Raw genomic sequence first — 18,822 nt, 5'->3', positions numbered from 1 at the left:
ACCTCAGTATCTGAGGAAAGGGATTTAGGAGTAATTATTTCAGAAGACTTAAAGGTGGGAAGACAATGTAATAGAGCAGCACGAAATGCCAGCAGAATGCTTGGATGTATAGGGAGAGGTATAAGCAGTAGAAAGAGTGAAGTGCTTATGCCGCTGTACAGAACACTGGTGAGACCTCACTTGGAGTATTGTGCGCAGTACTGGAGGCCATATCTCCAGAAGGATATAGATACTCTAGAGAGAGTTCAGAGAAGAGCTACTAAACTAGTACATGGATTGCAGGATAAAACTTACCAGGAAAGGTTAAAGGACCTTAATATGTATAGCTTGGAAGAAAGAAGAGACAGAGGGGATATGATAGAAACTTTTAAATACATAAAGGGAATCAACTCGGTAAAGGAAGAGAGCATATTTAAAAGAAGAAAAACTACCACAAGAGGACACAGTTTTAAATTAGAGGGGCAAAGGTTTAAAAGTAATATAAGGAAGTATTACTTTACTGAGAGAGTAGTGGATGCATGGAATAGCCTTCCTGCAGAAGTGGTAGCTGCAAATACAGTGAAGGGGTTTAAGCATGCATGGGATAGGCATAAGGCCATCCTTCATATAAGATAGGGCCGGGGGCTATCCATAGTATTCAGTATATTGGGCAGACTAGATGGGCCAAATGGTTCCTTTCTGCCGACACATTCTATGTTTCTATGATAAATATTCTTCTCTGCTCAAATTGTTTTCACCTTTCTTTTTTGGACTGATCTGTTCTAAATCTCTGGAGACTAGTTTATGGAAGATGGATATATGTGAATCAGGGAGGGGGGGTGGCATTTGGGTACTCTTTAACTTGAATGTGGTGATGGGACCCTCTGCTCTATCCCTTTCTCCTTCCTCCATCAGTTCCACTAGGGTTCTAGTTGCCACTAGATCACCTGCATTTATATTCAATTCATCACACTATTTCTTGTCCTGCAGACAAAAGTGTTTGTACCACAGAAGTTTTCGTGTAAAGAGGGCAATATCTTTGCTCCATTGAAAGCAGTCATATTGGACAGTGGGAACATAGGATAGACCTTTATTTAGAAGTGAGATGTCGTTCTCAGTGACTTCATAAGGATTGGCGTATGCGGCAGTAGGGGGTGTGGTTTGGCGGGGGAACTAACTCTCCTTAGGGAGAGAGCACCTTAATCAGTGTGAGGAGACTTATAGGCCATACATGCTCCTCTGGAATTCTGGGAGGGAAGAAATGCAAATGAACTCTTAACAACCTTTGCCTCTAATGCTACCAGATGTAAGGCAACTATCCTATAAGTCAGGCAAAGCTTGTTAAGAGCTCATTTGCATTTCTTCCCTCCCAGAATTCCAGAGGAGCATGTATGGCCTATAAGTCTCCTCACACTTATTAAGGTGCTCTCTCCCTAAGGAGAGTTTGTTCCCCCCTTGCTCGGACACAGGCCTCCTAGCCCGTTGAGCCAGTACTCTCTGCTCTGCACTGATGAGGGGCAATCACCCCAAAACAGCTGTCTGCAGATGAGGTGCTGGATTATTTAATATCCAAGTCATGTCTCAAGGCTTAGTTATTTTAAGAGCTGAATATTGACTTATAGGATAGCTGCCTTACATCTGGTAGCATTAGAGGCAAAGCTTGTTAAGAGCTCATTTGCATTTCTTACCTCCAAGGTATATATGTGTATGTACAATTTTTTGGTAATAGTTGTATTGTTAATAAATTGCCGCTATGGCCTTTACACCAAGTCAGACTGATGAGTCATTATTGGGGTTAACATTTCAAAGCGAGACAAGCCAGAGAATCTTCCATCCCATGGAGTCACAAAGCATTTACAGGAAAATATTATCATTATAAATGATCCTTGCTATTGTTAATTCCTAACTCCTTTAGAATGAAAATAAAAACTTACCAACATTATTACTTGAGTAAAATCGTTTTACAAGCAGGTAGGCTGCTCCAGGGTCCGGAAGCATACTCCATTCCAGGACTGTTGCTAAAATATTTTCTTTATAATGCATAGGGCGTTCTATGAAATAAAAAAAATAGAATATGGAATAATTGTTAGATGAGAAAAGTGAGGCTTTTCCCCCCATTTTCACTTTAGTGTTGATTCAGAGTGATTGTCCCTGGTGACGGATTCCCTTCTATTAACTCAAAAGGTCTTAGCAGGAAATTTGAAAATGTAGGGAGTCATTTACTAATCTGATGTACACCAAAATTAGGAGAATTTCAGGCGCAGGTGACCCAGAAACAGTTAGTTAGAGACTTTGCAAAGCAATAACTTCCGCTCATCAAAGCCAATACATTATAATACTGTATGGAGCTCCTGCTCTGTACAGTAGTAGAACAAAGTTTTATGCGAATCGACTTCGGATGTTTCGATTCGCTCATCCCTAGTCTTAAAAAATCTGCCCATATTCATGGAAACTTAGAGAGAGGTTGTTGGGAATTAGTGCCACTCTTGTCCATGGTAGTACCTGGCATTGCAGTTCCATTCAATTAAAGGGGTATGCAATACCAGATTCATCCTATAGACAAGAAGGGCACTAGGGACCTTCAAAAACAAAACACACAGTTATCTTTCTTCTGGCACAATGCTTTTAAAGGGATTCTTGGGACCTTTGTAAAGATGGCCGGAGCCACTTAAGAATAGCTGGTCAGTGGAGGTCAGACCCCTCCCAGACCTGCCATTCTGGAGTGTCTCCTTTCATGTAGGGGACGGAGCTGGTTTCAATTACTTTTATAGGTGCTGCACTGCAGTAATCCACTCTGTCCACTACACACTACTTCCGGCACCAGAGCCACTGGAAAATAGCTGATTGGCAGGGAGGTCGGGAGTTGGACCCCTCTCTATTCCAATATTGATGATCCTAAAAATAAACTGTCAATGTAAAATTCCCCAAGAACCCCTTTAATGTTAGATACCATAAAAATTAGTATGTTGCTTCATATTTTGGCTGTTTAGTATTTTATATGATCGTTCTTCCACTCTTACATGACAGAAGGTTAGATGGGAAATCTGTTTTCATGAAGTAGCTCTAGGTTACATGCACAAATATGACAATGAATTCATCAAAGAAAAGTGACAACTGTTGGTGTCTTCCAAGTCATGTCACTTACCCTCTGCCCAGGTTATCCATGAATGAATAAACACTATCTGCTTGTGTAGTCTCATCCGATGGACTAGGATCATATGTTTGTACAGTATATCATGACAAAAGAGGCATCAATCAAACTCATGCAAGGTACAAAAGCCTCAACTTCACTGAATTGTTCGACTGTATACATATTGTACTGTCACACAGTTGCTATTTCTTTACACAAATAATAGGATCCATCCAACTAAAAATGCAGATAAAATTTTATCCCCTTGGTGAGAAATAAATTGGGCAATATTACAAAACTGGGATTTTCTTTTTTTCGCTTTATTGACTGTGCAGGCCATATTCAACTACATGTTGATATTCAAACATTATAACTTCACACTTAATTATACTAACAAATATTTCAGTCTTAACGGCAGCAGTCGCCATAGCCAGCTGGTCTCTGCAGGTTAAAACAGCAGAGGCCCAGGGATAATGTCTGTGACCGGAAATTATGTAGATCGCAGGCATTTAACAGTCTATGTGACCACAACATCTAAATGCTGATAATAAAGGAAGCACGCGCTTTGGGGTTAAAACCAGCTTTTCCCTGTGGCAATCGGGGGAGCCGTTCTTTCTCTCTGATTTGTTGTGTCTCTCTGAAGAGAGCCAGCATATCAGCACTGCAGTTCCTATGGAGGTCTGCAGTTGGCAGACCTCCATAAGATAGCCGCAAATTTTGTCAAGATCAATGTGGGGGAAAACTCAACACTAAACACAGGAGGGAAGGGGAACAGTAACTGGGCCTGCAAACTAGGGAAGGAACAGGTCACCTCCTAAACAACCCTAATCCGGGCCCTAACTACCTATTAATATGAATAGACCTTTAAGGTAGGAATATTCATATGCTGTATACCTAGGCCCTTATATCCCTATAAGCCCCTGGAATGAGGTTTGGACCAGAGACAACCCATTCCTCAACAGATGGACGAATGGAAGTCTCTGTTTCAGGCCCAGATACAAACATATATAAAATATAAAAAAAAAAAAAAAAAATTTAAATCACGCCCATTCCCCCAGGATTAAAATAAATAAATTTAAAAAAGCATACTGATTGTTGGCATCTTCGCATCCCAAAATTCCTAAACTATTAAAATATTAAAATATTTACCCCATACTGCCACAGGCATAGTGAAAAAAAAATCTAAATGGTTGCCATTTTGATTCGACATTTTTTCACAGCTTCACTTGCTCACCAAATTTTTTAAATAAAATATGATTAGAAATTCACAGACACTCCAAAATGGTTTCAATAAAAACTACACATTGTCCCTCAAAAAATTGGCCCCCAAACAGCTCCGTAGACATAACTATAAAAAGGAATGGGGTCAGAATTAGTGTTGATCGAGCATGCTCGGCCGAACACCTGTTCGGCTCGAGCATCTCGATGCTCGGCACAAGGCGGTACTCAGCAGAGTACCGCATGTGCTTGAGCGCTATGCTCGAGTCTCCTCCCCGCACGTTTCTTGGCTGCTACGCAGCCAATTAATGTGCAGGTAAGTACTGCCCTCACTGTAATGTCAGTAGCCATGTTGGCTACTGTCATTACAGTGATTGGATAGCCGGAACGCGTCATTGGGTGCTATATGGCACCTGATGACGCATGCTCGGCTCATTCGTAGTCAGAGAGAGCTGAGCATAGGAAGGGACAGAGAGTCTAGGGAGTGTAATTGAATATTTTTTTTGTACAAAAACGTTTCAGAGACCCAAAAGTCCTTGTAAGGACTATTGTGTGGGACAGCAGCAATATATGTTTGTAGCGCAACTTGCGCTAAATTGATCAGTGTTAGGGAGAGCTGTGCATAGGAAGGAACAGGCAGTGTAGGGAGTGTAATAGAAAGATTTTTATACAAAAAACCTTTCAAAGACCCAAAATTCCTTTTAAGAAGTATTGTGTGTGACAGCAGCAATAAATCTTTTTAGTGCATCCTGCGCTAAATACCGTGTAATAGGCCACTGCGGACAGTTAAATTATCTACGCCACATCTCCTGTTTAAAGTGTGCACATCCCTAAAATATCAGTGACATCCAGTGTACTTTTTCCATAGACATTACCTGTGGTACGTGTCAGTATAATGTTTCCTTATCACAAATATCTTTGTAAAAAAATTTGCGCATACACTTCCAAATCCTACGCTACTGTATGTGTGACATACTTTCAAGCATATATCACATTTAAAATGAAGAAGGCGAGCAGTAAGGGACGGGGAAGTGGTCATGATGCTGATAGTGCACGCAGTGGTTGTGGCCCTGGGCTCTGAGAAACTGTGCTTGCTGCCAGAGCACAAGAAAAACAATCATCCACGATACCTAGCTTCATGTCCCAGTTTGCAGGGCAGCACAGGACACCACTCTTGAAGTCAGCCCAGGTGGTCGGTTGGATTGCAGCAGATAATGCTTCCAGTCGGTTAAGAACCACTATGTCCATTCTCAGTAGCCAGGAGTCTGGTCAACACAATCCTCACCCTGATCCTCCTTCCTCCCATCATGTACAGTCTGGCCAAACAAGTTATCCCACACTCGGATATTCCGAGGACCTCTTTTCATCGCCATTACTTGATTTTGCCCTCTCGCCAAGCATGCTTGAAGGGGACATGAGATGTTGTGCCCTGATTCCCAACCTCTTGAGCATCCACAGTCACAAGAACATGACGATGGGGAACGGCAATTAGTGTTTAATGAGGTGGATGATGATGAGACACAGTTGCAAATGAGTCAACCGCAATTACTATCTCAAGAGGTTGATGAAGAGGATGAGACACAGTTGTCAATCACTGAGGTTGTGGTTAGGTCAACAAATAAGGAGGATGATCAGAGTGAGGAAGTGGAAGAAAAGGTGGTGGATGATGAGGTCACTGACCCAACCTGGGAAGGTGGAAAGCCGAGCGAGTACAGCAGTACAGAGGGGAGGGATCTGCAGCACTGCAACAGGCTGGAAGAGGCAGTGGGGTGGCAAAAGGGAGAAGGCGGGCCACACCAAACAGGCCCGCAACTGTTTCAAGGAGCACCCTCTTGCGGAAATCTCCCTAGCCAAGGGGTAGATGTTCCGCAGTAGGGCGTTTTTTTTAGGAAAGTGTGGACAACAAGCCGGGGTGTGAACACTAGCAACCTCACCGCCACCAGCATGATCCGCCACATGGCATCCAAGCACCGTAATAAGTGGGACGAACGCCTGGGTCCACGATCTGTGTCTGCGGGTTACACCACTGCCTCCTCTTCCCCTATGTTGTGCACGCAGTGGTTGTGGCCCTGGGCTCGGAGAAACTGTGCTTGCTGCCAGAGCACAAGAAAAACAATCATCCACGATACCTAGCTTCATGTCCCAGTTTGCAGGGCAGCGCAGGACACCACTCTTGAAGTCAGCCCAGTGCGACCAGGTGGTCGGTTGGATTGCAGCATATAATGCTTCCAGTCGGTTAAGCACCACCATGTCCATTCGCAGTAGCCAGGAGTCTGGTCAACACAATCCTCACACTGATCCTCCTTCCTCCCATCATGTACAGTCTGGCCAAACAAGTTATCGCACACTCAGATATTCCGAGGACCTCTTTTCATCGCCATTACTTGATTTTGCCCTCTCGCCAAGCATGCTTGAAGGGGGACATGAGATCTTGTGCCCTGATTCCCAACCTCTTGAGCATCCACAGTGACAAGAACATGACGATGGGGAACGGCAATTAGTGTTTAATGAGGTGGATGATGATGAGACACAGTTGCAAATGAGTCAACCGCAATTACTATCTCAAGAGGTTGATGAAGAGGATGAGACACAGTTGTCAATCACTGAGGTTGTGGTTAGGTCAACAAATAAGGAGGATGATCAGAGTGAGGAAGTGGAAGAAAAGGTGGTGGATGATGAGGTCACTGACCCAACCTGGGAAGGTGGAAAGCCGAGCGAGGACAGCAGTACAGAGGGGAGGGATCTGCAGCACTGCAACAGGCTGGAAGAGGCAGTGGGGTGGCAAAAGGGAGAAGGCGGGCCACACCAAACAGGCCCGCAACTGTTTCAAGGAGCACCCTCTTGCGGAAATCTCCCTAGCCAAGGGGTAGATGTTCCGCAGTAGGGCTTTTTTTTAGGAAAGTGTAGACAACAAGCCGGGGTGTGAACACTAGCAACCTCACCGCCACCAGCATGATCCGCCACATGGCATCCAAGCACCGTAATAAGTGGGACGAACGCCTGGGTCCACGATCTGTGTCTGCGGGTTACACCACTGCCTCCTCTTCCCCTATGTTGCGTGCTGGCCAATCCCCTGTTGAAGGGCAGGCCCGGATGCCTCCCGCCTTGCCCCTGGACCTTCGCAAGCACCATCAGCGACCAAATCCACTTCTGTGTCCCAGCGCAGCATTCAAATGTCCTTACCCAAGACCTCTGAATGCAAGCAAAAATACCCAGCCACCAACCCACAGTTCATAGCACTAAATGCACAGCTTTCCAAATTACTGGCCCTGGAAATGATACCATTTAGGCTTGTGAACATTGAGGCCTTCCGCAGCCTGATGTTGGCAGCCGTCCCTTGTTATGAAGTCCCCAGCCGCCACTATATTTCAAGGTGTGCCGTGCCTGCCTTATACCAACATGTGTCCAGTAACATCACACGTGCCCTGACCAATGCAGTTACTGGGAAGGTCAGGGTTTCCGCCAGCACCTACGTTAGTGGCTCCAAATCCCATTTCTCCACCTCCGCTTCCGCCTCCATTTCCACCTCCCAATTATCCACTTGCAGCACCAGTCAGTCATCAGTCGGTAGCTGGAAGCAGTTTAGCACTGCAGTGGGGAAACGGCAGCAGGCCGTGCTGAAGCTGATATGTTTAGGGGACAAACAGCTCACCACCGCAGAGCTGTGGCAGGGGATAAGAGACCAGACAGAGCGGTGGCTCTTGCCACTCATCCTACAACCAGACATGGTTGTGTCTGATAATGGCCATAACTTGGTGGCAGCTTTGGAGCTTGGCAAGTTCACACACATCCAATGCCTAGCCCACGTGTTCGCACTTGTGGTTCAGCGGTTTATCAAAACCTACCCCAATTTGCCAGAGCTACTGGTGAAGCTGTGCTGTGTGTGTGCACATTTCCGCAAGTCATCAACAGCTTCAGCCGATCTGTCAATGCTGCAGCAGCACTTGAAATTGCCAGTTCACCGGCTGTTGCGCGACGTGAGCACGTGGAACTCCATGTTTCACATGTTGGCCAGGCTTTGTGAGCAGCAGAGGGCAGTAGTGGAATACCAGCTGCAACATGGTCGTCACCTTTCCACTATTCACAAGCGAGGAGTGGGCATGGATGTCTGACCTCTGTGAGGTTTTAAGAAACTTTGAGGAATCAACACAGATGGTGAGTGGTGATAACTAGAGTTGAGCGAACACCTGGATGTTCGGGTTCGACGAGTTCGGCCGAACTTTCGAAAAATGTTCGGGTTCGGGATCCGAACTCGACCCGAACTTCATCCCGAACCCGAACCCCATAGAAGTCAATGGGGACCCGAACTTTTGGGCACTAAAAAGGCTGTAAAACACACCCGGAAAGGGCTAGAGGGCTGCAAAAGGCAGCAAAATGTAGTTAAATCCCCTGCAAACAAATGTAGATAGGGAAATGATGAGTTAACATAAAATAAATAAAAATTAAACAATATTAATTGGAGTGAGGTCCCATAGCACAGAATCAGGCTTCAAGTCACCCACCAATGGAGAAGGTCACTTACTATTATTTTGACCACAGCACCCAGACAAAGGAGAGAGGTCCCACAGCAGAGAACCAGGCATCATATCACAAACCACAGGAGTAGGCCACCATTTAGTTACTTTGACCCTTACACCCAGACGGAGGAGAGAGGTTACACAGCAGAGAATCAGGCATTTAGATCACCCACCACAGGAGTAGGCCACCATTGAATCAGACCCCGGCAACCATGTCAGATGGCACAAGCATAAGCTTTATATCAATCAGCACAGGAGAAGGCGACTTTGACAGACTTTGACCCCTACACCCGGACGGAGGAGAGAGGTTTCAAAGCAGAGAATCAGGCATTTAGATCACCCACCACAGGAGTAGGCCCCAATTTAATGGGACCCCGGCAACCATGTCAGATGGCACAACCATCAGCTTCATATCAATCAGCACAGGAGAAGGCGACTTTGAAAGACTTTGACCCCTACACCCAGACGGAGGAGAGAGGTTTCACAGCAGAGAATCAGGCATTTAGATCACCCACCACAGGAGTAGGCCCCCATTGAATCAGACCCTGGCAACCATGTCAGATGGCACAACCATCAGCTTTATATCAATCAGCACAGGAGAAGGCGACTTTTAAAGACTTTGACCCCTACACCCAGATGGAGGAGAGAGGTTTCACAGCAGAGAATCAGGCATCATATCAACCACCACAGGAGAAGCCACCATTTAGTTACTTTGACCCCTGCACCCAGGAAGAGGAGAGAGGCACCACAGCACATATTCTGGCATCATATCAGCCACCACAGGAGAAGCCACCATTGAGTTACTTTGACCCCCGCACCCAGGAAGAGGAGAGAGGCACCACAGCACATATTCTGGCATCATATCAGCCACCACAGGAGAAGCCACCATTGAGTTACTTTGACCCCCGCACCCAGGAAGAGGAGAGAGGCACCACAGCACATATTCTGGCATCATATCAGCCACCACAGGAGAAGCCACCATTGAGTTACTTTGACCCCTGCACCCAGGAAGAGGAGAGAGGCCCCACAGCACATATTCTGGCATCATATCAGCCACCACAGGAGAAGCCACCATTTAGTTACTTTGACCCCTTCACCCAAACAGAGGAGAGAGGTTCCACATCAGAGAATCAGGCATCATATCAACCACCACAGGAGTAGGCCACAATTTAATGGGACCCCGGCAACCATGTCAGATGGCACAACCATCAGCTTCATATCAATCAGCACAGGAGAAGGCGACTTTGAAAGACTTTGACCCCTACACCCAGACGGAGGAGAGAGGCTTCACAGCAGAGAATCAGGCATTTAGATCACCCACCACAGGAGTAGGCCCCCATTGAATCAGACCCTGGCAACCATGTCAGATGGCACAACCATCAGCTTTATATCAATCAGCACAGGAGAAGCCACCATTGAGTTACTTTGACCCCTGCACCCAGGAAGAGGAGAGAGGCCCCACAGCACATATTCTGGCATCATATCAGCCACCACAGGAGAAGCCACCATTGAGTTACTTTGACCCCCGCACCCAGGAAGAGGAGAGAGGCACCACAGCACATATTCTGGCATCATATCAGCCACCACAGGAGAAGCCACCATTGAGTTACTTTGACCCCTGCACCCAGGAAGAGGAGAGAGGCCCCACAGCACATATTCTGGCATCATACTGACCACCACAGGAGAAGCCACCATTGAGTTACTTTGACCCCTGCACCCAGGAAGAGGAGAGAGGCCCCACAGCACATATTCTGGCATCATATCAGCCACCACAGGAGAAGCCACCATTGAGTTACTTTGACCCCCGCACCCAGGAAGAGGAGAGAGGCACCACAGCACATATTCTGGCATCATATCAGCCACCACAGGAGAAGCCACCATTGAGTTACTTTGACCCCTGCACCCAGGAAGAGGAGAGAGGCCCCACAGCACATATTCTGGCATCATACTAACCACCACAGGAGAAGCCACCATTGAGTTACTTTGACCCCTGCACCCAGGAAGAGGAGAGAGGCCCCACAGCACATATTCTGGCATCATATCAGCCACCACAGGAGAAGCCACCATTGAGTTACTTTGACCCCCGCACCCAGGAAGAGGAGAGAGGCACCACAGCACATATTCTGGCATCATATCAGCCACCACAGGAGAAGCCACCATTGAGTTACTTTGACCCCCGCACCCAGGAAGAGGAGAGAGGCACCACAGCACATATTCAGGCATCATATCACACACCACAGGAGAAGGCCTCTTTCAGTGATTTAGGCCTTTGGACCCAGACAGAGGAGAGAGGCACCACAGCACATATTCTGGCATCATATCAGCCACCACAGGAGAAGCCACCATTGAGTTACTTTGACCCCTGCACCCAGGAAGAGGAGAGAGGCCCCACAGCACATATTCTGGCATCATATCAGCCACCACAGGAGAAGCCACCATTTAGTTACTTTGACCCCTGCACCCAGGAAGAGGAGAGAGGCACCACAGCACATATTCTGGCATCATATCAGCCACCACAGGAGAAGCTACCATTGAGTTACTTTGACCCCTGCACCCAGGAAGAGGAGAGAGGCCCCAAAGCACATATTCTGGCATCATACTAACCACCACAGGAGAAGCCACCATTGAGTTACTTTGACCCCTGCACCCAGGAAGAGGAGAGAGGCCCCACAGCACATATTCTGGCATCATATCAGCCACCACAGGAGAAGCCACCATTGAGTTACTTTGACCCCCGCACCCAGGAAGAGGAGAGAGGCACCACAGCACATATTCTGGCATCATATCAGCCACCACAGGAGAAGCCACCATTGAGTTACTTTGACCCCCGCACCCAGGAAGAGGAGAGAGGCACCACAGCACATATTCAGGCATCATATCACACACCACAGGAGAAGGCCTCTTTCAGTGATTTAGGCCTTTGGACCCAGACAGAGGAGAGAGGCACCACAGCACATATTCTGGCATCATATCAGCCACCACAGGAGAAGCCACCATTGAGTTACTTTGACCCCTGCACCCAGGAAGAGGAGAGAGGCCCCACAGCACATATTCTGGCATCATATCAGCCACCACAGGAGAAGCCACCATTTAGTTACTTTGACCCCTGCACCCAGGAAGAGGAGAGAGGCACCACAGCACATATTCTGGCATCATATCAGCCACCACAGGAGAAGCCACCATTTAGTTACTTTGACCCCTTCACCCAAACAGAGGAGAGAGGTTCCACATCAGAGAATCAGGCATCATATCAACCACCACAGGAGTAGGCCACAATTTAATGGGACCCCGGCAACCATGTCAGATGGCACAACCATCAGCTTCATATCAATCAGCACAGGAGAAGGCGACTTTGAAAGACTTTGACCCCTACACCCAGACGGAGGAGAGAGGTTTCACAGCAGAGAATCAGGCATTTAGATCACGCACCACAGGAGTAGGCCCCCATTGAATCAGACCCTGGCAACCATGTCAGATGGCACAACCATCAGCTTTATATCAATCAGCACAGGAGAAGCCACCATTGAGTTACTTTGACCCCTGCACCCAGGAAGAGGAGAGAGGCCCCACAGCACATATTCTGGCATCATATCAGCCACCACAGGAGAAGCCACCATTGAGTTACTTTGACCCCCGCACCCAGGAAGAGGAGAGAGGCACCACAGCACATATTCTGGCATCATATCAGCCACCACAGGAGAAGCCACCATTGAGTTACTTTGACCCCTGCACCCAGGAAGAGGAGAGAGGCCCCACAGCACATATTCTGGCATCATACTAACCACCATAGGAGAAGCCACCATTGAGTTACTTTGACCCCTGCACCCAGGAAGAGGAGAGAGGCCCCACAGCACATATTCTGGCATCATATCAGCCACCACAGGAGAAGCCACCATTGAGTTACTTTGACCGCCGCACCCAGGAAGAGGAGAGAGGCACCACAGCACATATTCTGGCATCATATCAGCCACCACAGGAGAAGCCACCATTGAGTTACTTTGACCCCTGCACCCAGGAAGAGGAGAGAGGCCCCACAGCACATATTCTGGCATCATACTAACCACCACAGGAGAAGCCACCATTGAGTTACTTTGACCCCTGCACCCAGGAAGAGGAGAGAGGCCCCACAGCACATATTCTGGCATCATATCAGCCACCACAGGAGAAGCCACCATTGAGTTACTTTGACCCCCGCACCCAGGAAGAGGAGAGAGGCACCACAGCACATATTCTGGCATCATATCAGCCACCACAGGAGAAGCCACCATTGAGTTACTTTGACCCCCGCACCCAGGAAGAGGAGAGAGGCACCACAGCACATATTCAGGCATCATATCACACACCACAGGAGAAGGCCTCTTTCAGTGATTTAGGCCTTTGGACCCAGACAGAGGAGAGAGGCACCACAGCACATATTCTGGCATCATATCAGCCACCACAGGAGAAGCCACCATTGAGTTACTTTGACCCCTGCACCCAGGAAGAGGAGAGAGGCCCCACAGCACATATTCTGGCATCATATCAGCCACCACAGGAGAAGCCACCATTTAGTTACTTTGACCCCTGCACCCAGGAAGAGGAGAGAGGCCCCACAGCACATATTCTGGCATCATATCAGCCACCACAGGAGAAGCCACCATTGAGTTACTTTGACCCCCGCACCCAGGAAGAGGAGAGAGGCACCACAGCACATATTCTGGCATCATATCAGCCACCACAGGAGAAGCCACCATTGAGTTACTTTGACCCCTGCACCCAGGAAGAGGAGAGAGGCCCCACAGCACATATTCTGGCATCATACTAACCACCACAGGAGAAGCCACCATTGAGTTACTTTGACCCCTGCACCCAGGAAGAGGAGAGAGGCCCCACAGCACATATTCTGGCATCATATCAGCCACCACAGGAGAAGCCACCATTTAGTTACTTTGACCCCTGCACCCAGGAAGAGGAGAGAGGCACCACAGCACATATTCTGGCATCATATCAGCCACCACAGGAGAAGCCACCATTTAGTTACTTTGACCCCTTCACCCAAACAGAGGAGAGAGGTTCCACATCAGAGAATCAGGCATCATATCAACCACCACAGGAGTAGGCCACAATTTAGTTTATTTGACCCCTGCACCCAGGAAGAGGAGAGAGGCCCCACAGCACATATTCTGGCATCATATCACACACCACAGGAGAAGGCCTCTTTCAGTGATTTAGGCCTTTGGACCCAGACAGAGGAGAGAGGTCAGAGATTAGCTTCATATCCCCCAGCACAGCAGAAGACCGCTTTATTTGACTTAGGCCTCAGCACCCAGACAGAAGACAGAGGTAGCATGGCAGAGGTTATGGCTTCATGTCACCCGTTAGTTTAACCGGCCACTTTCATCTGGTTAGGCCCCGGCGCCCAGACAGAGAAGAGTTTCATTCAACTGTGGGTTTCATAAAATTTGTATCAAATAAAGAAGTGGCCCGTAGCACAACAAGACATGTTTTAGGCAGTTAATAAGGACTACTCTGCACAAGGGAGGGACAGGTCCTGTGGGATCCATGCCTGGTTCATCTTTATGAAGGTCAGCTTGTCCACGTTGGCTGTGGACAGGCGGCTGCGCTTGTCAGTAATGACGCCCCCTGCCGTGCTGAATACGCGTTCAGATAAAACGCTGGCCGCCGGGCAGGAAAGCACCTCCAAGGCATAACATGCTAACTCTGGCCACGTGGACAATTTCGAAACCCAGTAGTTGAATGGGGCCGAACCATCCGTCAGGATGTGGAGGGGTGTGCAGACATACTGTTCAACCATGTTAGTGAAATGCTGCCTCCTGCTAACACGTTCCGTATCAGGTGTCGGTGCAGATAGCTGTGGCGTGGAGACAAAACTTTTCCACATTTCTGCCATGCTAACCCTTCCCTCAGATGAGCTGGCCGTGACACAGCTGCGTTGGCGACCTCTTGCCACTCCTCTGCCTTCACCTTCCACCTGTTCCCCTGTGACATGTGGGAATGCTCTCAAGAGCGCCTCTATCAGCGTGCGCTTGTACTCGCGCATCTTACGGTCGCGCTCCAGTTCAGGAATTAAAGTGGGCACATTGTCTTTATACCGGGGATCCAGCAGGGTGGCCACCCAGTAGTCTGCACACGTTAAAACGTGGGCAACTCTGCTGTCGTTGCGCAGGCATTGGAGCATATATTCGCTCATGTGGGCCAGGCTACCCATGGGTAAGGACAAGCTGTCCTCTGTGGGAGGCATATCGTCATCGTCCACCGTATCCCCCCAGCCACGCACCAGTGATGGGCCTGGGCTGCCACCCCGCTGTGAACTTGCGTCATCCTCGTCCCCCTCCACCTCCTCCTCCTCATCCTCCTCGTCCTCCAGAACAGTGCCTTGGCTGGCGACTTGTGAACCTGCTTAAACAAACCTCCCTCTGAGCCACTTCGAACAGACTGGCCCGAAAGTGTTAGAAACGAGCCCTCATCCTCCTCCTCCTCCTCCACCTGGGCCACCTCCTCTAACATCATTGCCCTAAGTGTTTTCTCAAGGAGACATAGAAGTGGTATTGTAACGCTGATAACAGTGTCATCGCCACTGGCCATGTTGGTGGAGTACTCGAAACAGCGCAGCAGGGCACACAGGTCTCGCATGGAGGCCCAATCATTGGTGGTGAAGTGGTGCTGTTCGGCAGTACGACTGACGCGAGCGTGCTGCAGCTGAAACTCCACTATGGCCTGCTGCTGCTCGCACAGTCTCTCCAGCATGTGCAAGGTGGAGTTCCACCGGGTGGGCACGTCGCATATGAGGCGGTGAGCGGGAAGGCCGAAGTTCCGCTGTAGCGCAGACAGGCGAGCAGCGGCAGGATGTGAACGGCGGAAGCGCGCACAGACGGCCCGCACTTTATGCAGCAGCTCTGACATGTTGGGGTAGTGGTGAATGAACCTCTGCACCACCAAGTTCAGCACATGCGCCAGGCAAGGGATGTGCGTCAAACCGGCTAGTCCCAGAGCTGCCACGAGATTTCGCCCATTATCGCATACCACCAGGCCTGGCTTGAGGCCCACCGGCAGAAACCACTCGTCGGTCTGTTGTTCAATACCCCGCCACAACTCCTTTGCGCTGTGGGGCCTGTCCCCCAAACATATGAGTTTCAGAATGGCCTGCTGACGTTTACCCCGGGCTGTGCTGAAGTTGGTGGTGAAGGTGTGTGGCTGACCGGATGAGCTGGTGGAAGCAGTGGAGGAGGAAGCCGAGTAGGAGGAGGAGGCTACAGGAGGCAGAGAATGATGCCCTGCGATCCTAGGGGGCGGAAGGACGTGCGCCAAGGAACTGTCCGCCGGGGGCCCAGCCGCCACTACATTCATCCAGTGTGCAGTTAGTGAGATATAGCGTCCCTGGCCGTGCTCACTGGTCCACGTATCTGTGGTTAGGTGGACCTTGCCACAAATGGCGTTGCGCAGTGCACACTTGATTTTATCGGACACTTGCATGTGCAGGGAAGGCACGGCTGTCTTGGAGAAGTAGTGGCGGCTGGGAACCACATACTGCGGGACAGCCATGGCCATCAGCTGTTTGAAGCTGTCTGTGTCCACCAGCCGGAATGACAGCATTTCAAAGGCCAGCAGTTTAGAAATGCTGGCGTTCAGGCCAAGGGCTCGAGGGTGACTCGGGGGGAATTTGCGCTTCCTCTCTAAGGTTTGAGATATTGAGAGCTGAACGCTGCTGTGTGATATAGTGGAGACGCTAGTTGACGGTGGCGGTGGTGGTGGTGTCGGTGGCACATCCTCTGTTTGCTGCTCGGCAGGTGGCAACATTCCTCTCGAGGCGGAAGCCGAGGCAGCAGCGGTAGAGGGAGCAGGGGGAGCCTCAGCGAGTGCCTGGTTTTTAAGGTGTGTACCCCACTGCAGTTCATGCTTTGCATGTAGATCCCTGGTCATGCAGGTTGTGCTGAGGTTCAGAACGTTAATGCCTCGCCTCAGGCTCTGATGGCAGAGCGTGCAAGTCACTCGGGTCTTGTCGGTAGGACATTGTTTAAAGAAGTGCCATGCCAGGGAACTCTTTGAAGCTGCCTTTGTGGGGCTGGGTCCCTGTTGGCGATGTCCAGTAGCAGGCGAACTCTGGGGGCGGCGGCTCGTCTGCTTTGGCCCCCTGCTCCCTCTTTGGCTTCGCTGTTGTCTCGGTCTCACCACTACCTCTTCCTCTGAACTGTGAAAGTCATCGCCACGACCTTCAGTCCATGTGGGGTCTAAGACCTCATCGTCCTCTGCATCGTCTTCCACCCAGTCTCCCTCCCTGACCTCCTCCTGTTCAGTCTGCACACTGCAAAAAGACGCGGCAGTGGGCACCTGTGTTTCGTCATCATCAGAGAGTCGGTGACTCTGCTGTGGTGGTATTCCCATGTCCTCTTCATCTGGAGACATAAGTGGTTGTGCGTCAGTGCATGGTATGTCTTCCTCCACTGGGGAAGGGCTAGGTGGACGCCCCTGGGAAACCCTGGAAGCAGAGTCTTCAAACAGAAGAAGAGACTGCTGCATAACTTGTGGCTCAGACCGTTTCCCTGATATGCTTGGGGGTGATGTGACAGACTGATGGGCTTGGTTTTCAGGTGCCACCTGTGCGCTTTCCGCAGAAGACTGGGTGGAAGACCATGTGGTGAACGTGCTGGAAGCACTGTCGGCCACCCAATCGATTAATGCCTGTACCTGCTCAGGCCTTACCATCCTAAGAGCGGCATTGGGCCCCACGAGATATTGCGGTACATTCTGCCGGCTAGTTGAGGGAGTTCGTTCCCTACTGTGTGCGCCTGGGGCCGAACGGCCACGTCCTCTACCAGCAACAGAGGCTCCACGGACACCACCACGACCGCGTCCTCGTCCCTCAGGCTACTTTCACACTTGCGTTGTTCTTTTCCGGCATAGAGTTCCGTCACAGGGGCTCTATACCGGAAAAGAACTGATCAGGTATGTCCCCATGCATTCTGAATGGAGAGTAATCTGCTCAGTTTGCATCAGGATGTCTTCAGTTCAGTCGTTTTGACTGATCAGGCAAAAGAGAAAACCGTAGCATGCTACGGTTTTATCTCCGGCTAAAAAAACTGAAGACTTGCCTGAATGCCGGATCAGGCATTTTTTCCCATAGGAATGTATTAGTGCCGGATCCGGCATTCAGAATACCGGAATGCCGGATCCGTCCTTCCGGAATGCGCATGCGCAGACTGAAAAAAAGGTGAAAAAATAAATGCCGGATCCGTTTTTGCCGGATGACACCGGAAAGACGGATCCGGCATTTCAATGCATTTTTTCGACTGATCAGGCATTTTTAAGACTGATCAGGATCCTGATCAGTCTTACTAATGCCATCAGTTAGCATACATTTTGCCTGATCCGGCAGGCAGTTCCGGCGACGGAACTGCCTGCCGGATCTCTCTGCCGCAAGTGTGAAAGTAGCCTTAATAGTATTTTTCTTCATTGTTGCGATTCAACTCGCACCACAATGAAATATATTATTTTTTATAAGCAAAATCCCCTCACTGGAATACTTTCAGTCTTTTGACTGTATGGATTACAGATGGAATGACTGTTATATGTGAGTACCGCTTTCTTTGACAGATTCTAGTATGGGTACATATATGTTTTCCCAACCCCAGCACATTAGTTTGCTAATTCCAGATGTATGAAACGCAGGCCTAACTGTATCTAGTATATTGAACGCCAGATAAACTAACTTGGCCTTTTTTAAATAAAAAAAAAATTCCCTCACTGGAATACTTTCAGTCTTTTGACTGTATGGATTACAGATGGAATGACTGTTATATGTGAGTACCGCTTTCTTTGACAGATTCTAGTATGGGTACATATATGTTTTCCCAACCCCAGCACATTAGTTTGCTAATTCCAGATGTATGAAACGCAGGCCTAACTGTATCTAGTATATTGAACGCCAGATAAACTAACTTGGCCTTTTTTAAATAAAAAAAAAATTCCCTTACTGGAATA

The 18,822-nt window shown here is 48.8% G+C and overlaps 1 protein-coding gene across 1 annotated transcript in view; it reads right to left on the bottom strand.

Moving 5' to 3' along the window:
• Nucleotides 1-18,822, bottom strand: part of ARAP2 (ArfGAP with RhoGAP domain, ankyrin repeat and PH domain 2) — a 703,001-nt gene that overhangs the window by 167,116 nt on the left and 517,063 nt on the right. The window contains exon 27 of the mRNA XM_040419005.1: nt 1,914-2,030. Within this exon, the coding sequence (XP_040274939.1) occupies nt 1,914-2,030 (117 nt within the window). The remainder of the gene's footprint in view (nt 1-1,913; nt 2,031-18,822) is intronic.

This window comes from Bufo bufo, chromosome 2 (genome assembly GCF_905171765.1).
Source record: "Bufo bufo chromosome 2, aBufBuf1.1, whole genome shotgun sequence".
NCBI classification, from domain to species: Eukaryota; Metazoa; Chordata; class Amphibia; order Anura; family Bufonidae; genus Bufo; species Bufo bufo.
The sequence above is the reverse complement of the archived record's forward strand: the minus strand, read 5'-3'. Positions and strand labels throughout refer to the sequence as shown.